At 46.4% G+C, this 24,168-nt stretch overlaps 1 protein-coding gene and 1 long non-coding RNA gene across 2 annotated transcripts in view; both read left to right on the top strand.

The window, feature by feature from the left end:
- LOC309536595 overlaps positions 1–24,168 on the top strand; it is a 157,374-nt gene that overhangs the window by 115,971 nt on the left and 17,235 nt on the right. The window lies entirely within an intron of this gene.
- LOC309536450 (phospholipase A2 homolog otoconin-22-like) lies at positions 18,805–22,932 on the top strand. Its single transcript, XM_082230698.1, has 4 exons — positions 18,805–18,894; positions 20,235–20,379; positions 21,806–21,912; positions 22,039–22,932. Exons 1-4 carry the CDS (start codon positions 18,855–18,857, stop codon positions 22,182–22,184), a joined length of 438 nt encoding a protein of 145 aa, XP_082086824.1. The 5' UTR covers positions 18,805–18,854; the 3' UTR covers positions 22,185–22,932.

Genomic DNA, 24,168 nt, shown 5'->3' with positions numbered 1-24,168 from the left:
AACCACTTTGGGGTCTAATTTAAGGTGTGTTTGTTTTATACAGTAACTAGTTCAGGGAACTTCATTCTAAGCCTTGGAAATCACATGCTTTGCATGCTTAAAATCTCAGATTGGATCTCTAAAATTCCCAGTAAAAAAGCTAGCAGGACCACGCTGAAATTCTGGAGGCCCACGGTCAGTGTAGACCAGTGTTCTTCAACTGTAGGTTGTAGTTGAACTACAATTCCTTTTATCCTTAGACAGCTTAGTCCATTGTTAGAGATTATGGGAATTGTGGTCCAAAGATGGTTAGGCATGGGGTACCCTTGGCCCTCCAGATGTTCCTCATTCCCATCAGCCCCAAGAAGCATGGTCATGGGTAAGAAGAGTTGTAGCTCAACAACATCTGGAGGTCTGAAGTTCTCCATTCATGGGGAAGGTCCTCAATTTAACCCTCAGCATCTTCAGAAGCCTGTCTGAAACACTGCAGAGATTCTGCCAGTCAGTGTGCACAATACTGAGCTAGATGGACCAATGGTCTAACTCGGAATACGGCTGCTTCCCAAGTTTCCATGTCGTTCAACTGGATGGTTGTTTTCTTCCATTGCCATGGGGCGTTGACTGCCTTACTCATCTTGCCAATTTAGGCAACTCCCTCAGCCAAGAAGTCAGCCAGAGCAGGATCAAAAAAGGCCAGTAGGAAGCATGCCACTGTCCTCCCCAGTGATGCCAAGCCCTGCAAATCCTTGCTGAGTTATTTTGTGGTTGTTGTTCTTAGCCTGTTGGTTGAAAAACAACAGCACAAATTGCAGCAAGCATTTAACAGGCGACTGAATTCACTCATCCCTTGGCCACCCCCACAAACCAAAGCCATTCCAATTACCAGGCTTATATAAGTAAGTGTGAAAGCCTGCAGGAATGTTGTCTAAGGAACACCTCAATGAAAGGGGAGAATATTGGGCTTCCCCAAATTATGACATACCCCCAACCTGCCGATTGACAGGCTTGATGCAGCCAAGGTTATGGCAATGGCAGTCATCCTGTGAGCAGATGACTCACAGTAGGTTAAACAGTCATGGTGGAAATCCAGTTTCTTCTCACCACTGAAGGTACAGAGGTATCCAGTAGGTGGCTGGTGCCCACTGAGAATGGAAGGCAGAGGTGCAGTAGTCTAGGGGCTGAGGACCCATTGTGATTTCTGTGGCCTGGTCCCTGTTTCCAGTTTCCTAGAGCCAGCCAATCAGCAGGAAAGGGGAGTTTTCTATCCACTGAGAAGAGGCCTTCTCACCTTTCTGCTGATTGGAACCAATCAGGTGAGTCAGCCACCGAGGATCGGTTCCTAGGGTCACTCTGGAGAAGGCACCTGGGAAGGACACTAAAGAGGAGTTGTGATTCTGGTGGCTTCCCAGAGGAATGAGAGAACACTGAACTGGACTACCCAAGCCTTCTTGGGTTCTTGTGAGTAACAGAGAGGGAGGCCTGTTGCCTTCATGCCCTGCTGTCAGGGACTGGGCAGAGGAGGAATGATGGAGACTGCCTCCCCAAGCGTGACCCTTCCAGAGAAGAAGAAGAAGACAGTTCAGAACTACAACAGGGGATTGAGGGAGGTCTCAGCTCAGAGGCGGATGAGGTGGAAAGCTGGGAAATAATGGGAGAGGAGGAGGAGGAGGACTCACCAGGGGGTGACAGCTGACAGACGCAGTGTCTTTAGAAATCATTCCAGACCCACCCCCTTCTCTCCCAGAACCCGGCGAGCCTTGAAAGTAGGAGAGCAAAGATGTGATGGCCTGGGAATCCGATTCAGAGGGTGAACCGGAGGAATCCCAGCCTGCACAGGAGTCCCTGCCTCCAGGGCTGGCTGAACTGGGGCAGGGCCTTGATTCTGAGGCTCCTGCACCTGCACCTGTGCCGGATCCTCAGGAGCAGGCACCAGGTGAATCCACTCTGGCTCCAGAGGTGGTTGAGGACTCAGTGCCTACAGGTGAGTCTCCCCCTGGGCCCAGTAACCCTTCAGCCTCTCCTGAACTGCAGAGGCTCAGGGCAGAGAGGTGAAGGGAACTGGTTTCTCCCAGGAGGAGTGCTCGCCTTAAGGCCAGGAGAGGCGGGTCTCCTGGGGGGCGGGATCACCCCTGGCCTCAGAGAAGATAAAGGCCAGTCAGCCCGGTCCCAGGTTGTGGGAGCAACGTCATTGTTGAGTACCTGTTCCTGCCCGGACCCAGACCTGACCCTCCAGTGTTCCTGTCCCCACCCGGCTTCCTGCTTCGGACCTCGCCCCGCTCCTTGTGAACTGTTTCCAGGCTAGTGACCCAGGACTGGACTTTGACTATGCCAACGGTAACCTTCCCCCCAGGACCAGCACAAAAGAGCTCAAAGGCAGAGGGCAGTTTTCACTCGGGACAATGTCATTATTCCAATAGGCTACATTCTGTAAATATTGAATAAAAAGCAGATTATTATTATTATATATATTATTATAGATGGTAAGAACTTTTCCTTGTCTTATATGTCCCTGGAAACTGGCTGTGGGAGTTGCTTCCTCTGCCACCTGACACCTGGCCACCGGTTTCCTGGAGGCATCTGATTGGCCACTGTCAGAACCGGATGCTGGACTAGACAAGCCATTGGCCAGACCCAGCAGAGCACTTCTTAGGTTCCGCAGGTTCCCCTCATTCAAAGCTCAAAATACCAGCTTGAGCCAAGGTTGAGTGGTTGTGTTTGGAGGAGGGAAGGAAACTTCTTGGTTGTTAAGTTAACTGGAAAGGGAAGCTGAAAGTCACAGGGAAAGACTAGTAAGTAGGTGGGACATCTGTCAGATGGAAGTGGGTGGAGAATAAATGATATTATAAATGGGTGGCAACGAGTTAGGAGATTAACTGATCAACTGCATTGCATTCATCCCATACTTCAGATAACAGTGAATTGGACTTAATTGTTCATCAGACACTGCTGACAGCTGCTAATTCCAGGTAATTGTCAGTGAAACCCAGGCTAGAAGGGTTTACCAACACCTATGCTGTTGCTTAGGATGTTCTTCTCATTATAGGGGATTGGAATGCTAAAGTAGGGAGTCAAGAGATAAAAGGAACAACTGGCAAGTTCGGCCTTGGAGATCAAAACGAAGCAGGGCAAAGGCTAATAGAGTTCTGTCAAGAGAACAAGCTGGTCATCACAAACACGCTTTTCCAACAACACAAGAGACGACTCTACACATGGACATCCCCAGACGGGCAACATCGAAATCAGATTGATTATATTCTCTGCAGCCAAAGATGGAGAAGCTCTATACAGTCAGCAAAAACAAGACCTGGAGCTGACTGTGGCTCAGATCATCAGCTTCATATAGCAAAATTCAAGCTTAAACTGAAGAAAGTAGAAAAAACCACTGGGTCAGTAAGGTACAATCTAAGTCAAATCCCTTATGAATACACAGTGGAAGTGAGGAACAGATTTAAGAATTTAGATTTGGTGGACAGAGTGCCTGAAGAACTGGATGGAGGCTCGCAACATTATACAGGAGGCAGCAACTAAAACCATCCCACTTTGCAAGAAAGCAAAGTGGCTGTCCAACGAGGCCTTACAAATAGCGGGGGAGAGAAGGCAAGCAAAATGTGAGGGAGATAGTGAAAGATACAGGAAATTGAATGCAGATTTCCAAAAAATAGCAAGGAGAGACAAGAAGGCCTTCTTAAACGAGCAATGCAAAGAAATAGAGGAAAACAACAGAATGGGAAGAACCAGAGAGCTGTTCAAGAAAATTGGAGATATGAAAGGAACATTTAGTACAAAGATTACCATAATAAAGGACAAAAGTGGTAAGGACCTAACAGAAGCAGAAGACATCAAGAAGAGGTGGCAAGAATACACAGAGGAATTATACCAGAAAGATATGTACACCCCAGGTAGTGTGGTTGCTGACCTTGAGCCAGACATCCTGGAGAGTGAAGTCAAATGGGCCTTAGAAAGCACTGCAAATAACAAGGCCAGTAGAAGTGATGATATTCTAGCTGAGCTATTTAAAATTTTAAAAGATGATGCTGTTAAGGTGCTACACTCAATATGCCAGCAAGTTTGGAAAACTCACCAGTGGCCAGAGGATTGGAGAAGATCAGTCTACATCCCAATCCCAAAGAAGGGCAGTGCCAAAGAATGCTCCAACTACCGTACAATTGCACTCATTTCACACGCTAGCAAGGTTATGCTTAAAATTCTACAAGGAAGGCTCAAGCAGTATGTGGACCAAGAACTCCCAGAAGTGCAAGCTGGATTTAGAAGAGGCAGAGGGACCAGAGACCAAATTGCAAACATGTGCTGGATTATGGAGATAGCTACAGAGTTCCAGAAAGACATCTACTTCTGCTTCATTGACTATGCAAAAGCCTTTGACTGTGTCGACCACAGCAAACTATGGCAAGTTCTTAAAGAAATGGGAGTGCCTGATCACCTCATCTGTCTCCTGCGAAATCTGTATGTGGGACAAGAAGCTACAGTTAGAACTGGATATGGAACAACTGATTGGTTCAAAATTGGGAAAGGAGTACGACAAGGTTGTATATTGTCTCCCTGCTTATTTAACTTATATGCAGAATTCATCATGCGAAAGGCTGGGCTGGATGAATCCCAAGCCGGAATTAAGATCGCCGGAAGAAATATCAACAACCTCAGATATGCAGATGACACAACCTTGATGGCAGAAAGTGAGGAGGAATTAAAGAAACTTTTAATGAGGGTGACAGAGGAGAGCGCAGAATATGGTCTGAAGCTCAACATCAAAAAAACGAAGATCATGGCCCCTGGTCCCATCACCTCCTGGCAAATAGAAGGGGAAGAAATGGAGGCAGTGAGAGATTTTACTTTCTTGGGCTCCATGATCAGTGCAGATGGTGACAGCAGTCACGAAATTAAAAGACGCCTGCTCCTTGGGAGAAAGGCGATGGCAAACCTAGACAGCGTCTTAAGAAGCAGAGACATCACCTTGCCAACAAAGGTCCGTATAGTTAAAGCTATGGTTTTCCCAGGAGTGATGTATGGAAGTGAGAGCTGGACCATAAAGAAGGCTGATCGCCAAAGAATTGATGCTTTTGAATTATGGTGCTGGAGGAGACTCTTGAGAGTCCCATGGACTGGAAGAAGATCAAATACATCCATTCTTAAGGAAATTAGCCCTGAGTGCTCACTGGAAGGACAGATCCTGAAGCTGAAACTCCAATACTTTGGCCACCTCATGAGAAGAGAAGACTCCCTGGAAAAGACCCTGATGTTGGGCAAGATGGAGGGCACAAGGAGAAGGGGACAACAGAGGACAAGATGTTTGGACAGTGTTCTCAAAGCTACAAACATGAGTCTGACCAAACTGCGGGAGGCAGTGGAAGACAGAAGTGCCTGGCATGCTCTGGTACATGGGGTCACGAAGAGTCGGACACGGCTAAACGACTAAACAACAACAACATGCTGTTGCTTAGATTTATGAACAGGCCAGTGGCCTGTCTAGTCCAACACCCTGTTCTCACCATAGCCAACCACTGGGAAACCTTCAAGCCGGAGCTGAGCACATCAGCACTCAGCTGGTAAGCAGTGGTAGCCTCCTCTCCATGAGACGGAAGCAGAATCAGGCTCAAACTCAGGAGAGACACTTCCTAACAGTACAGGCTGTTTTTACACAGTAGAACAGTCTGCCTTGGGAAGGGATGGACTCTCCTCAAGTGGAGGCATTCAGATGAGGCGCTACAAATCCTCCAATGGGGGCTGCGTGATGACCGCCTTACATTTTTATGTATATAGGGAAGATAGTGTGGATGAGGGCTCAGCCCCACCCAAGTGGGAAGAAATTCAGCACAGCCATGCTGATCAAAATCAGCTCACCCAGCCAGGCTGACAAGTCGTGTGACTCGCCTGTGGTTTGAGCACAGAGGAATTGCCCCCAGCTCATGGGTGTGTTGGTGGAGAATGACCGTAACTCAATGACAGAGCACAGGCTTGGCAAAATCCAATCCTTGCTTTCTCTGGCTGAAATGAGGTGGGTGCGAGGAGTGCAGCTTTGGGAATAACCTCAGAGGATAAGCAATGCTGGGTGAGAGAGACAAGTAGCCTGACTCAGCCTAAGGCAGCTCCATAGGAGCAAATCATACGCTGGTATGTCAATAGTCACAGCCTACATGAAGATGGGCTCCAGATGGCCTCTGTTGTTGTTTAGTCGTTTAGTCGTGTCCGACTCTTCGTGACCCCATGGACCAGAGCACGCCAGGCACTTCTGTCCTCCACTGCCTCCCGCAGTTTGATCAAACTCATGCTAGTAGCTTCAAGAACACCATCCAACCATCTCATTCTCTGTCGTCCCCTTCTCCTTGTGCCCTCCATCTTTCCCAACATCAGGGTCTTTTCCAGGGAGTCCTCTCTTCTCATGAGGTGGCCAAAGTATTGGAGCCTCAGCTTCACGATCTGTCCTTCCAGTGAGCACTCAGGGCTGATTTCCTTCAGAATGGAGAGGTTTGATCTTCTTGCAGTCCATGGGACTCTCAAGAGTCTCCTCCAGCACCATAATTCAAAAGCATCAATTCTTCGGCGATCAGCCTTCTTTATGGTCCAGCTCTCACTTCCATACATCACTACTGGGAAAACCATGGCTTTTACTATACGGACCTTTGTTGGCAAGGTGATGTCTCTGCTTTTTAAGATGTTGTCTAGGTTTGCCATCGCCTTTCTCCCAAGGAGCAGGCGTCTTTTAATTTCGTGACTGCTGTCACCATCTGCACTGATCATGGAGCCCAAGAAAGTAAAATCTCTCACTGCCTCCATTTCTTCCCCATCTATTTGCCAGGAGGTGATGGGCCCAGTGGCCATGATCTTCGTTTTTTTGATGTTGAGCTTCAGACCATATTTTGCGCTCTCCTCTTTCACCCTCATTAAAAGGTTCTTTAATTCCTCTTCACTTTCTGCCATCAAGGTTGTGTCATCTGCATATCTGAGGTTGTTGATATTTCTTCCGGCAATCTTAATTCCGGCTTGGGATTCATCCAGCCCAGCCTTTCGCATGATGAATTCTGCATATAAGTTAAATAAGCAGGGAGACAATATACAGCCTTGCCGTACTCCTTTCCCAATTTGGAACCAATCAGTTGTTCCATATCCAGTTCTAACTGTAGCTTCTTGTCCCACATAGAGATTTCGCAGGAGACAGATGAGGTGATCAGGCACTCCCATTTCTTTAAGAACTTGCCATAGTTTGCTGTGGTCGACACAGTCAAAGGCTTTTGCATAGTCAATGAAGCAGAAGTAGATGTCTTTCTGGAACTCTCTAGCTTTCTCCATAATCCAGCGCATGTTTGCAATTTGGTCTCTGGTTCCTCTGCCTCTTCTAAATCCAGCTTGCACTTCTGGGAGTTCTCGGTCCACATACTGCTTGAGCCTTCCTTGTAGAATTTTAAGCATAACCTTGCTAGCATGTGAAATGAGTGAAATTGTGCAGTAGTTGGAGCATTCTTTGGCACTGCCTTTCTTTGGGATTGGAATGTAGACTGATCTTCTCCAATCCTCTGGCCACTGCTGAGTTTTTCAAACTTGCTGGCATATTGAGTGTAGCACCTTAACAGCATCATCTTTTAAAATTTTAAACAGTTCAGCTGGAATACCATCACTTCCACTGGCCTTGTTATTTGCAGTGCTTTCTAAGGCCCATTTGACTTCACTCTCCAGGATGTCTGGCTCAAGGTCAGCAACCACACTACCTGGGGTGTACGAGACATCCATATCTTTCTGGTATAATTCCTCTGTGTATTCTTGCCACCTCTTCTTGATGTCTTCTGCTTCAGTTAGATCTTTACCACTTTTGTCCTTTATTATGGTAATCTTTGTACGAAATGTTCCTTTCATATTTCCGATTTTCTTGAACAGATCTCTGGTTCTTCCCGTTCTGTTGCTTTCCTCTATTTCTTTGCATTGCTCGTTTAAGAAGGCCTTCTTGTCTCTCCTTGCTGTTCTTTGGAAATCTGCATTCAATTTCCTGTATCTTTCACTATCTCCCTCGCATTTTGCTTGCCTTCTCTCCCCCGCTATTTGTAAGGCCTCGTTGGACAGCCACTTTGCTTTCTTGCATTTCTTTTTCATTGGGATGGTTTTAGTTGCTGCCTCCTGTATAATGTTGCGAGCCTCCATCCATAGTTCTTCAGGCACTCTGTCCAGCAAATCTAAATCCTTAAACCTGTTCCTCACTTCCACTGTGTATTCATAAGGGATTTGGTTTAGATTGTATCTTACCTGTCCAGTGGTTTTTCCTACTTTCTTCAGTTTAAGCTTGAATTTTGCTATAAGGAGCTGATGATCTGAGCCAGATGGCCTCTACTGCCCTCTATTGGCTGGAATCAACTGAGCTTGTTTTATTTATCCATTCAGGAAGGTGACACAGCATTCCTGGGAGTGTACGCTAAGCAAAATTTCTTTCACATCACTGGGTAGGAGTGGAATTCTTGCTGCTCAAGGCTTGCTATCGATGTTACTGGGATGGTTGCAAAAGCTTCAGATTCCCCCTTCCTCTAAAAAAGCAAGCTAACCAAATACTACTACTTTGATCATAAACTAGCAAAATACATCAGAATACGTCAGACACAAATGGGAAACCACAGCAACTGATGTTCACTGCCCCAGTTCCTGTCATCCTGTCAGTTTTGGTTTCTCTCCATTTCTCCTTCAGTCAACCTTCAATTCAGTTCTCCTTCATGCATCAGTTTGTGATTTATTTATTTTTTTAAATAATAATAATCTTGAAAATCAGTTAGGATTCTAGTAAGGATTTCAACTCATACACATGTTTTTGTACATACCAGTAATTTTGCCAGGTGCACAAATTTCTGCATGCATTTTTTTCTGAGGATAACACACATTTGCATGTTATTTTCACTAACACATGCATCTCAGTAACAGTCTTTTGTACATTGGTTGGAGAACTGCAAAATGTTTGCCAAAATGTTGGCAGTTTGAATCCCCGCAACGGGGTGAGCTCCTGTTGCTCGGTCCCTGCTCCTGCCCACCTAGCAGTTCGAAAGTACGTCAAAGTGCAAGTAGATAAATAGGTACCGCTCCGGCAGGAAGGTAAATGGCGTTTCCGTGTGCTGCTCTGGTTCGCCAGAAGCGGCTTAGTCATGCTGGCCACATGACCCAGAAGCTGTCTGCGGACAAACGCCAGCTACCTCGGCCTATAGAGCGAGATGAGCACAGCAACCCCAGAGTTGTTTGCGACTGGACGTAACGGTCAGGGGTACCTTTACCTTTAGGGCACTGTTTCAGTTTGCATATTGTTATGGGAAGCACAAATCAAGTAGAAAAAGTGGGAAAACCAAACCCACCCCCATCCCTCATGCCAGGAGAACATTTCTTAGGGCTGTGTCAACTAAGTTAGAGTAGACCCATTGAAATGAATATGGGCTTTTTGACCTCATCCACCAAGACTCTTCTTTTGCATGTGATTAACATAGGGGGTAGAGAGTTAAAGAGACATTTCTCACCACCTCAGTCCATATGGGACCAGGCCATGTTAGTTTGCATTTCTTAGTACAGAAAATATTGATCTGATGTGTAGAGATCTTTCCTAGTCTACTTAATTCAAGAGGGTTCTGGAAGCTTCTGGAAGCTTCTCTGTGTGAAAGAAAGAAACAGAAGGTTCATGATGTTTGGGTTGTTCCTTCAGAGAAGCTGAGTTCAGCTGTCTTAAACTGGTTCTCTGATCTCTTTCTGTCAAGGTCATGCTGACTATAGTAGTCAGGCCAGAAGGAGCCTGGGTTCCACTTTCTCTTCCTATAGCTCTTCCTTCTGATGTGGTGTTCTGTATATAGTGTTAAGATTTAGATTTATTATAAGTTATTGTAAGTTTAAGTTAAGTCTGCTGCAACTGGATTTGTTATGGACAGTGCCAATCCTGAATGTATTGGATTTGTGACCATTATGCTCATTTGCCTTCAGTAGCAGTAAAGCTTTGCTGGATGAAATATTAATTGTCTCTGGTCTATTTTGGGGGAATCCTGCAACGTGTTTAAGTTGTTGCTCTGCTAGCTATACACTGGAATCCTGATCAATATTGAGAAGAATCCAATGACAGGCCAGACTATGTGTCCACCTAAGTGAGCATTGCCTACATCATGAATAGGAAACCTATGGCCTTCCAGATGTTGTTGGACTCCATTTCCCATCATCCTCAGCCATCATGGCCAGTGGAATCAGAATTGATGGGAGCTGCATTGCAGCATTCTAAGGCTGCATTCAACTTCCTACTCAGAGGAGATGCATTGGAACCAAGTTAGTCATTTCAGTGGGTCTACTCTGAATATTGAAGGGACGCGGGTGGTGCTGTGGGTTAAACCAAAGAGCCTAGGACTTGCCAATCAGAAGGTCAGTGATTCAAATCCCCACAACAGGGTGAGTTCCCGTTGCTTGGTCCAGCTCCTGCCAACCTAGCAGTTCGAAAGCACATCAAGTGCAAGTAGATAAATAGGTACCGCTCCTGCGGGAAGGTAAATGGCATTTCCGTGCACGGCTCTAGTTTGCCAGAAGCGGCTTAGTCATGCTGGCCACATGACCCGGAAGCTGTACGCCGGCTCCCTCGGCCAATAAAGTGAGATGAGCGCCGCAACCCCAGAGTCAGTCACGACTGGACCTAATGGGCAGGGGTCCCTTTACCTTTACTCTGAATATCACTATTGTTGGATACCACCTAAGGCTAGAGGAAGAAATGCGATTCAGTTTGTCTTTAGAACCTCATATTGCCTGAGTTCAAACACCACAGAAGCATCAGGTATCGTTGGAGCTTAGAAAAGCTGGTTTGGTCCAAGCCAACAAAGAGCTGCATTTACAGTGCTTTGGAAAGGCGGGTGGTGGAGAGGTTGAAACTGGATTTGAAAAAAAGGAGCTGCCGCTGTAAAGAGAAGAACCATCACCTTGAGCTATCAATTCTTTCTTCCCAAAGCAGTGCACAGACGAACACTGCTGCTGATGCTTTTCTTATCCACCTGTCTTGAGAGACAGTGGAGTGAGCCTTGGTGGGTGAAGTCAAAGTTTGCAGCACCAAGTTGACCTTCCTAGGACACAAGCCTGGGCAGTATGTGTGGAGGTCCTGGGCTGCCCAGATGACAAGGCCACCCTCTCCGTCTTGCTGTTGTGGTCCAAAGGAAAGCAGAGCAATACATTTGGTACCAGCTTGGCTGCAGGAGTTGCTGGAAGAAGGCATGCAAGACACCAACCAGCTTAGGGACCCACTCCAGATTTGTGTAGGGTTTCCTCCTTAGCCTTTTCTTCTACCAAAGATATCCTGCAAGGCAGCAGAGGTTCAGGATGAGAGTTTTCCTCCTCCTAGATGGGCTCCCTTCCCAGGTTGACAAGCCCCATCTGCCCCTCACTTTCCTCTCCAGCACATGCAGAAACCACCTTTTTGACCATTAGTCTCATCTGCTCAATCTGTCAGAGCCTGTCTTCGCATGCAGGGGAAGTCCCTAACTCACCAAGGGTTTGAGATCCTTTGTTGGAGACCTTCACCTGGTTTAGCCACCCCCATACACCCCAATGGTCCTTTGGAATTTGCACTTCTCTGTGTCCAGCAGAGTAATGCATACAACAATGCATATACTGTGGTAATTTCTCCATTATAAACGCACATACAACATTAGTGAAAATAATGCACTCAGATGCATTATAATAAGGTGAATCGCTTGGCAAAAAAAACCCCTGCATTTTAGGGGAAATTGCATTACAAAAATGTGCGCATTAAGGAGGTAACCTGATTAATTTTCATGAAGACTGGGAGGAAACATCACAAGCTGACGTGGACATCTGGAGAACTATACTTAAATTTGGAAAAAAATGAAAAACTGAAACCTGCCCTTCCCCTAGCTATGCTAACAGCAAACTCTTTCTGAGTCGTGATTGAGAACTGATGTGGCAATGTGGCGTAGTGAAGTTAAAAATTGTGGAAAAAGGAGAAATGGACAGAGACTGCAATGGACCAATTGGCTCACCCCTTTCATGCACCTGTTTCTGCGGAGGTTCAGCTTTCAAAGATCTCTGGATTAGGCCACAAGAGAAGCTAAATATGGGTCACTTTGTTCTTTTATTTATTTTTTCCCAAAGCTTGCACAACCACACATTGTGCAAGGCTGTAATTTACTGTCCCTGTTAGGGAGCCGAAGGCACCCGTAGATATGAGCTGGCTGCAAGAGGAGTCAGCAAAGCGTTCCATGAGTTTCTAGCGTTGCAGAACCGCCGAGTCTTGCAGGAGCCGGGAAGAGCAGGTTTGGGACGAGCTGACGATGAGCTGCCTTGCCAATACTTGGGGAAGGGTGGTGGAGAAATTGAAAAGGGATTGGCAAAAGGGAGCAGCTGCAGGTCAAAAGGGAAGGCCTGTCGCCCTGAGCTGTATAGGAACTTACGAGAAATCTTGTAGAGTGGCTAGACAACGCCAACGGAATCAGTTGCCTTACATAGGAACACAGGAAGCCGGTTTGCCACTGGGCTATGGTTAAGGGTGGGATGCAGGTGGGGCTGTGGTCTAAACCACAGAGCCTAGGGCTTGCTGATCAGAAGGTCGGCGGTTCGAATCCCCGCGACGGGGTGAGTTCGAAAGCACATCAAAGTGCAAGTAGATAAATAGGTACCGCTCTGGTGGGAAGTTAAACGGTGTTTCCATGCGCTGCTCTGGTTCGGCAGAAGTGGCTTAGTCATGCTGGCCACATGACCCAGAAGCTGTACACCGGCTCCCTCAATCAGTAAAGTGAGATGAGCGTCGCAACCCCAGAGTCGTTCACGACTGGACCTAACTGTCAGGGGTCCCCTTACCTTTACCTATGGTTAAGGGACAAGGGTGGTAGGAAACTATTTTACACCAAGTCAGACCTTTGTCCCACCTACTTCAGTATTGTCTACACTGACTGGCAGCAGCTCTCCAAGGTATCACACAGGAGACTCTTTCAGCCCTGCCTGGGGATTGAACCCGGGGCCTGCATACTGTTATAAAAGTCTGGTGTCTGCCCCTCCCTCTGCCAAGTGGTGGCAAGAGCCCACAGGGTCTGTGTCCCTTTGGACAACGGAAGATTTGGCGGAGACTGCCGTGCTTTAAGAAATATGGTTTCTTCACCTTTTTACACCTTTGGCCTGCATGGAGTGAGTCCAGATTTTACGGCATGGTCATTTCAAAAGGCACCAGCGCAGGCACCCTTCTCCCTGCCTGCCCAAGATGGATCTCAGCTCTTCCTCTTCCTTCTTCTTCCAATAAACCCTTTTCCCATCCCCTCAAACGTACACCTTGGTAACATCTCTGTTATGTACTGAGTTGAATAGGATCCAAAATGCAGCAGTCTGATTGGTCCACAAGAGCCACCCAATCCAGCTCCAGGTGGAAGTGAATCCGCAACCTGATTGGCCTACAGGAGAATCCTGGAATTAGCCGATCACGTGGGGCCCATTGTGTAAATAATGTATATAAAGCAGACATTCTGGGGGAACTTCCATTCCTCCTCACCACCATGAGCTGAATAAAGAGCATGAAATCCACTCTCGACTCCGAGTATATTTCAGTCTCCCTGCCCAATGGCCCATCAACACGTTTTCTCATGTTAACAGGCTTGCTCTTCACTCAGCCAGCCAGGCTGGTTTGCATAACCCAGCCCAGGGATTCCCAGAATTCCCCATCTGGCACCGGTCTGCACTTTAATCCATATCCCAATTAATCAAAACCCTGGTATTTATTAATTTCTAGGGTTCAGGGGGATTCCCCCCCCCCCCGATCTATAACAATACAAACCAGATTCTCTGGCCACTGAGTTATGGGCAATCGCTAAAGACATAGGAATATAAGCAGCTGCCTTATACTGGGAGTCAAGACCAACTGGCCAAGACCAATTGGTCACTGACTTGCAGGAGGTCTCTCTCGTTCAACCTGGAGATGACAGGGATCGCACCTGGGACCTTGTGTGTGCAAGAAAGTTCTACCACTGAGCATAGCCCCAACCCAATCAAACTTCTCCTCCATTCCCTACCCTTGACCCATCTGCTCAGCAGAGTTCAGGAATGTTATATAACCAGGAAGGAGTTGGGCATTTGGGAAGCAACCAGATTCCTGAAGGGCTAGGTGTTGTTGGTGGAGCTACGGTTAGGATCCCCGGCCGATCCCCATCAGCCTATCCTGCATTTTGGCTTAAACACATGACCGATTTCGAGCCTGCATAAATCACCATCGAGCGAGCCCAAACTGGATCTTGCACGTACATCATGACACAGCAGAGTCGAAAGCACAGCCTTCTTGGGAAGACAATCAATGAGGCAACAACAGCATCAGAAAACAACAACCACCCAACGCCTGTGAACCAGAGACAGGCCCAGTTTTCCGGAACAGACCGAATCGCTGTTCCTCGTTTGCCTTTTGGAAGGGTTCGAAGGACACCTTCCAGAAATGTCGCAAACATGTGTTGTTGGCATTCCCTTCCACTCGACCCTGAGAAGCTAAACCTCTCAAGTTGGGGACAGATGTACCCAGGCTAGACGCTGCAGCCCTAAGCCTACATATGGCCCTCAGCTTAATTTCAGGCAGCCTATGCCTTATTTGCATGTGGTTGGCACATAGTGGGGAATCTGGATAAAGAGGGTTGGAGAGAGAGAGGGGGGGGAGGAAGGAAGGAAGGAAGGAAGGAAGGAAGGAAGGAAGGAAGGAAGGAAGGAAGGAAGGAAGGAAGGAAGGAAGGAAGGAAGGAGTTAGCATAAAGAGGGAGCGAAAAGGATGTCCTCTTTATCAAGGACAAAGCCACCAGAATCGCTACTGACATTGGCTGTAACTTTAGGAACTTTCCTTTTCCCTCTTCCCTCCTCTTCCTTCTTTCCTCATGCGTCATGACTTTTTGAAATTGTGCACCTGAGGGCAAAGGTTAGGAAAGGGATTTTCGCAAAGCCTCTCTGAGAGGTTTTCTAATGAAAAGGGGTGGGGGTGCTGTGAAGAAACAAATAACGTTGGCTAATATTTTCCTGTAACATTGCTAAGTCTTTGAAACAGCTGGCCGACATAACAGCGATATAGAACCTGTGTGTGTGTGTGTGTGTGTGTTGCAACCCCATTGCTCTAGCTCCTGAGCATCGTCCACAACATTGCAACATCTTCTCCTCTGACTCTGTGACTGCTCCTCTGGCGTTTGACCTCGACTTCTGTGACCTCTGTGACCGCAGTTGCTAAAATTAGCACACACACACACAAAAAATTGCATCAGTGGAATAGGGGAAAGATAAAGTGCAGCCACTTATTACAGGGTGAAAGAGATGACATCAGATTGGGTTTATTTGTATCTGGTCATCAGACCATCACAAAACAAAAGTTTAATTGTAGGCAATTAACAAAGGATTGCATCAATGGACGTTAACTCAGACCCAAATAAAACTGTTTGCGACATAAACTTAAAATGATGAATTTTCCCTGCACATAAGATAACAACATCTCTCTCTCTCTCTCTCTCTCTCTCTCTCTCTCTCTCTCTCTCTCTCTCACACACACACACACACACACACACACACACACACTGTATATATGGTTCCTCTTAAAAAATAAATATTAAATGGAAACATTTAAATAAATGTTACAAAAATCTGAATAAACTGATATGCAAGCTAAATGACTAAAAAGCCTAAAACGAACTTGAAATCTGCCACAACAGCAGCAAGAATACTTATCGCAAAATATTGGAAAACACAAGATCTACCCACTCTGGAAGAATGGCAGATGACGGTGATGGACTATATGGAATTGGCGGAAATGACCGGCAGGATTCGAGATCAGGGGGAAGAGTCAGTGGAAGAAGATTGGAAGAAATTTAAAGATTATTTACAGAGACATTGTAAAATTAATGAACTTTAGAATAATGTTGGATTAAATTTAAGAGATTTCTAGCTGTAATGGGTTAAAAGAATATGAAAAAATGGGTTTATAGAAGTAAAATTTCAAGATCATAAAAATTTAAGAATAAAGATTTGGGTAGGATAAAGAGGGAAACAAATTGCTGAGCTAATAAACTGAATTGGAATACAAAAAAGAGAGGTATGAGGGGGTCCAAGAAACAAGTAAATGAAAAATAATGGCTGTATTTTTTCTTTTTTCTTTTTTTTTGTTTGTTTTATCCCTTTTTTGTAATGTAAAAATCTTAATAAAAATCTTATGAAAAAATAAAATAAAACGAACTTGAAATGACAAACCTCCTTGACCTGGCATACTGTTCTTACTTAAGCATTCCACACAACCCCCCCCCCCCATCAGTTCCTGCGGGAAGAACAATGTGCCACCTTCACGGTTCTAAATATATATGGTTCACCCAATAGAAAAATTGCAGACATGTGGACAGATGTCTTTCCTTTCTCCCTAAAACAGGTCCCAAGCATCACATAAGGAGAGCCTGGCTACCGCAGGATCAAGCCATTGGCCCAACTACTCCCGCATCCTGTTCTCACAGTGGCCAAACCAGATGTTTCAATGGGAAGCCCAGAAGCAGGAACTCCATGGATGAACCATCAGCCTGAGGCAGCAAAGCTCCTCTTGAGTTCCTAATTTACCACTGGGATACATTGCTGACTCCCTGCACCTCCTGGTTCTCCTTTTCTACAGGATTCAGATTCCTCCTTCCAGCTAAATGCTTCCTTCCCATTTCCAAAACTGCCATCTTTTCAGAGATGTTTCCGCAAACAAAGTAATGATCTCAGCTGATAAATACACAATGGCCTCCTCATTTGTTTACCCCGGCCATCATCAGTGGATTGAAATAGAAAAGGAAGGCAACCTATTATCAACTTACCCTTTTCCATGCGGTATTCGGAACCTGAAATTAACTTGCTCATTATATATAATTTTTATTAGATTTTCTGTTTTATAATTTTGAATGCTCATTTAAACATCCTTACAACATCAATGACTTCCCTTCTTCTCTTTCCATGGTTCATTTTGCATACCATAAATCCCTGCATATTATACGTAAACTAAACCATTCAGTATTCCATTTTTACATCCATCAAAACTTATTTACACTGTTGAATTCATCTTAATGCTGCCAGCGTTTTCAAGCGTACACAATTCCCCCCCATATGTTCAATAAACGTTTTCCAATCTTCTCTAAATGTATGTTCTTCTTGTTCTCTTATTCTATATGTTAAGTCTGCAAGCTGTGCATATTCCGTCAGCTTAAGTTGCCATTCTTCTTTAGTTGGGACCTCGCTCATTTTCTATTTTTGGACTAACAAAACATGGGTCGCAGCAGTGGCATACATAAATAGCCTTTTTTGACACCTGAGAATTTCCGTCTGAATTATCCCCAACAAAAAGGACTCTGGGTTTTTTGGGGGAAGGTACTTTTAAACATTTTTTTCAATTCATTATGGATCATTTCTTCTGTGTACTTGTTCAATCTGTTGCCCAGGTCCTATCGATGGGCAGCATCAAAACCTCTCATGATACTTCATCTCTAAACTGGGCTCAGGGCTGCTTGAGACTGGGGTATCTTGAGGATGTATTCTGCCACATGTCAGCGACGAAGGAATACAGTGGTACCTCGGGATGCGAACGGGATCTGTTCCGGAGCCCCTTTCGCATCCCGAACGAAACGCAAGACACAGCGGTGCGTCTGTGCATGCGCGGGTCGCGTTTTGCCACTAACACGCATGCGCGTGACGTCATTTTAAGCATCTGCGCATGTGCGAGCGGCGAAACCCGGAAGTAACGTGCTCCATTACTTCCAGGTTGCCGCGGAGCGCAACTCGAATGCACTCGAAGCGCAAGGTATGACTGTACTGTGGTACCTCAGGTTACATATGCTTCAGGTTACATATGCTTCAGGTTACAGACTCTGCTAGCCCAGAAATAGTGCTTCAGGTTAAGAACTTTGCTTCAGGATGGGAACAGAAATCATGCTTTGGCAGCACGGCAGCAGCAGGAGGCCCCATTAGCTAAAGTGGTGCTTCAGGTTAAGAACAGTACGGCCCTCCAGAACGAATTAAGTACTTAACCTGAGGTACCACTGTATTGCACTTGTGATGTACTGGGCCATGCATCCATCATTTATTTATTTCTGTAAGTGCAACATGGTGCTATCACTGTGAGAAAAGAATACTGGACCGAAAGCTGGTGTGGTGCCGTGGTTCGAGTGTCAGACTAAGGTCTGGGAGACCAGGGTTCAAATCCTCCACTCGGTCTTGAAGCTCTCCACTGGGTGGCCTTTGGCCTGTCATTGTCCCTCCCAGTCTAACCTACCTTGCAGGGGTGTTGTGGAATTTAAATGAGGAAGGGGAGAGCCTTGAGGTCCTTGGGGGTGGGGGGAAAGGTGAGATATAAATGTGATTAATGTATAAATAAATTTTAGGTGGGCCTTTGGCTTGATCCAGTATGGCTCTTCTGGTGTTCTTATGCACAGTTTCCAGAGTGGTTTAACAACCAATCTATCTTCACACACAGAAACTCTGGAAATAGTAGCTCTGCAAGGGGCATAGCAAGAGGTGCCTCCTAACAGTTCTCAGCGCTCTTAACAAGCTATAGGTGCCATGATTCTTTGTGGGAAGCTATGGGTGCTTAAAGGGGTATCATAGCGATTTAAATGTATAGTATGGATGTAGCCTCAGATTGCCACCGCTTATATATATATCCTGATGTTGTTAATCCCACTTCTTAGATAATTATGGTCCCTAACCTTGTTTTGCTCTGGTCCTCGAGTATAATTATTATGAGCCAGGACTGGGGGCGGAGGTGATGGGGACATCATTTGTCCCAAAATATCTGGTTGGTCTTGCTTATATAAACTGACACAGACACCCAAGCGATTGCACAGAGCCCTTCTTTTGACAGCGAAACAAGGCTCTCTTTGGCTTGCTTCCGTTCAGCTGCACCCATGAAGAACGTTACAATCTTCCTACTGGTTCTGGCTTGTGGTAAGTCTACTTTTCTGCTATAGTTCAGTAGAGCTGAGAGTTCTTTCCAGAACAGTTGTTGCTGTCCGGAAGAGGGGTCTCTGGGACGGGGTCTCTTTGCTTCCACCGTGGTCCCTGCAATGGTGGCAAGTCATGGCAAGCACCTCCCCTCCCCCACGAGCCCTCAGACTGCCCTCACTCTGATTTGGCTTCATGGCATTGCCATCAAGAAACCAGCCTGAGGGCAGTGCATTTTGCAGCCAAATGTGGGAAGAGGAAGAAAAGGAAAATCTGGCAATTGGTATTCAGGGATATACTGCCACTGAATCTTTGTGTTCCTTTCACAGTCATGGCTAATACCCCTAGGCAGGGGTTTAAAGTCATCTTCTTTTGCCACCAGGTTACTTCTGCCCTCCAGGCAGGCTCACCACTCCAAACGCCTTGACTGCTCATGCCACGGTGCGCTTGATCTAATTCCCAGTACTTTCACAGGCTCAACCTCTCAATCCAGGACTAGGCAACCAGCAGCCTTAAGACTGACTACCTGTGATCCTCAGCCTAATTTAAATCAGTGGGGGGAGAGAGAAAGGAGGTGTCAGAATGGTAGAAAGAGAGGTGGAAAGAAAGGAGAGAAAGGGGTGGCAGAAAGAGAGATAGAAGGACGCCATGAAAAAGAATGAAATGGGGTAGCAGAGAGAAAGATGGGGGGGAGGGAGAGAGAGAGGGAGGGAAAGGAAGGGGATGGCAGAGGGAAGAAGGAAAAGGAGGTGGCTGTGGCCCTACCTACTGCCAGCAAGTGGCTGAGAACGGTTTACCTCTAAACCACAGAGCCTAGGGCTTGCAGATCAGAAGGTCGGCGGTTCGAATCCCCGCAACAGGGTGAGCTCCCGTTGCTCGGTCCCTGCTCCTGCCAACCTAGCAGTTCAAAAGTACGTCAAAGTGCAAGTAGATAAATAGGTACCACTCCGGCGGGAAGGTAAACGGCGTTTCCGTGTGCTGCTCTGGTTCGCCAGAAGCGGCTTAGTCATGCTGGCCACATGACCCGGAAGCTGTAAGCCGGCTCCCTCAGCCAGTAAAGCAAGATGAGCACCGCAACCCCAGAGTCGTCTGTGACTGGACTTAACAGCCAGGGGTCCCTTTACCTTTACTGCCAGCAAGTGGCTGAGAACGGTTTACCTCTGAGGGAATGAGGCAGCAGGGGAAAAGGTATTCCCCACCCCTCAGGAAGGCTTGAGACCTCAACTGCTATTCCCACCACAAACAGTGCTTTTCCACCTCAACTCCCTTGCTTTTTCAATCCGTACCCCCTGCTCCCTGTCTCTTTGCTCTTTCCTCCAAACAAGACTCTGTTGCTCTTTCAGGAGCCGCTCTGGTGACCGGCCTTGCCTCCCAGTTTAATGAGATGATCCAGATGGGTACCGTCACCTTCACCCTGGCCAACTTCACCAACTATGGGTGTCACTGTGGGGCAGGGACTCAAGGCTTCCCCGTGGATGCCATCGACAGGTGAGGCTCACCTGAGATTACCAGGCATTGCTCACCTCTTGGGCTATCATCATTCTCTTACAGTTCAGGGGTTTTACAAGTCATGGTGAAGGGCCATTAGAGTATTGTTCTCTATATGATCCCAAAAACTGTTTGAGGCATTTTCTCCTCCCTCATATGTTATGCCCAAACCCCTTCCTTAAAGGGGGGAGGGAGGTTTTTACACCAGCCAGGAGAACAAGGCTTTTTCTTCTTGCTTAGATGTTACAGTGAAAATGGGCCTCTCTCTCTGGAATGTCTGGCTTAGGCAGGTAGAGATAATAAGCAAGATTGAATGAGTGTTATTGTAACCCCAGATTTGGGGGGGGGGGCTGAAAAGGAGGCGAACTGAAAAGGAGGAGGGTAACACAAGAAACAAAGCTATATCTTATTACTAGTAGTGTAAATCACATGTTTTACATGTGAACACGTGTCTATGCATTCTAAGGGGTATAAAAAGTGGGCGCACCCTGACTGGGGTGTGCAGATTGCGAATTTATCGCTCTGTACCTTTGTCCTGCATATGCATTTCAAAGAAATCCTGTTAAATCCTGCAAGGTTGGTTGCCACGTCATGTGACTCTGTGCTCCAGGGACCCAATAGCAGATATGGAAAATGTCCAACAATGGGAGTCTCAAGAACAGGGATGGGGGCCCTCCATATTTGCGTGCCTCTCCCATACAAAGAAATACCGTATTTTTTGCACCATAACACTCACTTTTTTCCTCCTAAAAAGTAAGGGGAAATGTCTGCGCGTGTTATGGAGGGAATGCCTACGGGTGGCATGCCTACGGATTTTCCTCCTCTAAAAACTATGTGCGTGTTATGGTCGGGTGCGTGTTATAGAGCGAAAAATACGGCACATGGAATCCCTGCATGCACCAAACTAGCATATCTGGGAGGAAGTGTCTTGCCTAGCCTCTCTGAGATGCTTGCTTTCTACAGACAAGGAGCTTGTTTCATGCGGAGGATAATTCAAATAAACCGCCTCCACCTGCATTATGATATGAACCAGGTCCCAGTAGGGTTATACCACAGACACTTTCAGTGGTAGAGCATCTGCTTTGCACACAGAAGGTACCAGGATTGATCCCTGGCATCTTCAGGTAGGGCTGAGGGAGACTTCTGCTTGAATATGCTGTCATCAGAAACATGTTGTGCGGTACTGGGGAAATCTCATGGGCCGCCGGAGACCACGGTTGTGGCCGCCATCTTAGTTTTTCCAAACTAAGCCCATTGTGGGCAAGAGAAAATTACACAGCAGTCCCCATTTTAAAATATCAGATGCACTTTAACAACAACAACCCACAGTGCTCCAGAATGTTGAGTTCTGAAAAAACTAAGATGGCACCAGAATGGGCCTGATTCATAGCAATTCCTTGCTCTCTCGTTTTCACCTCACACACAGGTGCTGCCACAGCCATGACTGCTGCTACAACAAGGCTGAGATGTTCGGTTGCAGCCCAAGCACTCTCTCGTACAGGTTCTACGCCCAGAGGAATAAAATTAAATGCGGTGAGTTGGTCTGGCGTCGAGCCAGAGAGCTGGTTCAAATCTTTTCTATTTCCGTTCCCCCGTTTCAAAGCACCCCTCTTTGCGGAAACTGATGCTGAGGTTACCACCTTTCTCCTCTCTCTGCAGTCAAGTCGCGGGACCGGTGCGAGAAGCTTGTGTGCGAATGTGACCAAAAAGCGGCCAGCTGCTTCCGGAAGCATCTCTTTGCCTATAACCTCCAGTTCAAGAATCACCCAGCAAACAACTGCAGGGCACAGCGGCCATTTTGTTGAGCTGCATTTTAACGGGAAGCAGAACCAGAGGATATCCCATGTAGGGTGGCTGATTCAGGGGGGAGTCCAGCCTGCCTGATTATTACAAGGGGGGGGGGGCTCAGCATATATTATTATTTTGGGGTTCTTAGTGTTGTGTTAGGTTAACTGAAAGCAAGAGAAGCATTTAGAAATTAAGTTGCCATTTATGTTCCCTCTATTTTATTTGAAGCGAAGGTTCGTGGGTTGTATCTAAGACCTACTCAGAGCAGACCCACTGAAATTAATGGATCTAGGATAGTCATGCCCAGTAAACTTCAATGGGTCTATTCTGAGTAGGACAGACATTGGGTACAACCCAGGGTAAACCCATTGGCTTGTATTTGGAGTAGACCCACTGAAATGAGCAAATGTAAATTAGCCATCTACATTGTTTTCAATAGGTCTGCTCTGAGTAGGACCAGCACTGGACACAGTATCTCCCCCTGTACTCCATTGAAGAGGCTACCCCTCAGGCTGCTTTTGTTTTCTGTTTTGCTTGACTTGTCTCATAGCCTGGGTGCTTAATCCTGACGGATAGTGTGCCTCATATCTTAGGGCGCTCTTCTTCTTGCACAAGAATTGCATCCCTGCTTTCCCCCCAAGAATTTACCTACCAAGTGGAAACGCGGACCATTTTGCTGATTGGATGTCATCAAACCCTTTCAAAATGGCAATAGTAATAATATGCATTTGAGTCAAATAAAATATTATCGGTATCTCCATGTTGTTTGCCTGTGTGAAATTGGGAGCAGAGTGCAGGCAGCTCCGAGGGACTCGCAACTGTGCGCACGCGCATCACAGTGAACCCGGATGAGGCACAAAAAGGGAGGGAAACTGCCCTAAAAGAGTACGCAAATGGCGAAAATGGTGCAAAAATAGCGTCTAGAAATCCCACGAGCCTTTGCAAGTACAGTCACGGAAGCTTTTGCAATGACATTGGAGGCCTGTGGAGAGCTGAGGTTTGGAGCGAACAATTGTGGTGGAGTATGGTGGGTTTTTGTTTTTGAAGGGTTTTGCATTCCCAACCCTACCAGGAGATGTCAGGGATCGAACTTGGGGCGTTCCGCACAGACAGCACGGTGGGGCAGCAACGTTCCCCTGACCTCTGAGCAGCAGAGTCATGGCTGATTATTTGGGGGGAGCGGTGCAGTCGTAACTGCAATGTTGGAGTGCGATGTTGCGGAGGTGCAGTTGCGCTAGTGGGAGGACCTGATAGGGTCAGTTGGTGTTGCGTTTGCACCATGCTGACCTCATGCATCCCTCTTTACCTCCCAGAAAGCCGCAATGACACAGCTAACTGGAGGTCCAATAAGTCACCGCCTGATCCTACTGCAGACTGTGTGCATATTTCTTTCTATGCATATAAATACCTTGGCTCTACTTTGTCATTTCTCAGGAACCAACTACTATATCTGATTTGGCAGCTGGCCCCAAAGCTATAAACGTGTACCCAATAAATATCACTTTATAGCAAGGTCCATGACATAATTTTCTCACCTGGTTCAAAGAGGTCTAGATCCGAGAAACTGACAAGGAAGTCATGCCTAATGTCCCGGGATAAAAATGTCACCTGTCTTTATTTATAATCTTGTAAATAAGGTCCGTCCATCCCTCCTGTCTGGACTTCCCTCTTCCCTCCCTTGCAATTCATACCCCTTCGCTCCCGCCACAAGCATTTAAAAAAAATATGTTTCTTTTTTGCCCAGAGATATATTACATTTCCAGCATATAAACACAAATTTCTATACACGCTCAACAAGAGGCAGTTTGGGCGGCAGAGGCTGTACCAGTACAGGCTCTCTGACAAGTCCGTTATCTATGAAAAGAACAGAACATGATTTTTGAAATAACAACAAGAAGAAGCCATGCTTTAAAATCAGGAGCAGGGAACTTGTTTTAGGCCTTAAGGCAAGGGAAATCACAGAAAGGGTAAGGAAAATGGCAAGTAATGGCAGGAGTGGGA

This window comes from Podarcis vaucheri (genome assembly GCF_965113315.1).
Source record: "Podarcis vaucheri genome assembly, chromosome: 7".
NCBI classification, from domain to species: domain Eukaryota; kingdom Metazoa; phylum Chordata; class Lepidosauria; order Squamata; family Lacertidae; genus Podarcis; species Podarcis vaucheri.
The sequence above is the reverse complement of the archived record's forward strand: the minus strand, read 5'-3'. Positions and strand labels throughout refer to the sequence as shown.

What these genes read in the sequence shown, in the direction of transcription:
- LOC309536450 (XM_082230698.1), top strand. Translation starts at nt 18,855, where the DNA reads ATGAAGAACGTTACAATCTTCCTACTGGTTCTGGCTTGTG. An exon ending in CCCGTGGATGCCATCGACAG is followed by an intron (nt 20,380 to 21,805) that starts GTGAGGCTCACC and finishes CCTCACACACAG; the next exon opens with GTGCTGCCACAGCCATGACT. An exon ending in GAGGAATAAAATTAAATGCG is followed by an intron (nt 21,913 to 22,038) that starts GTGAGTTGGTCT and finishes CTCTCTCTGCAG; the next exon opens with TCAAGTCGCGGGACCGGTGC.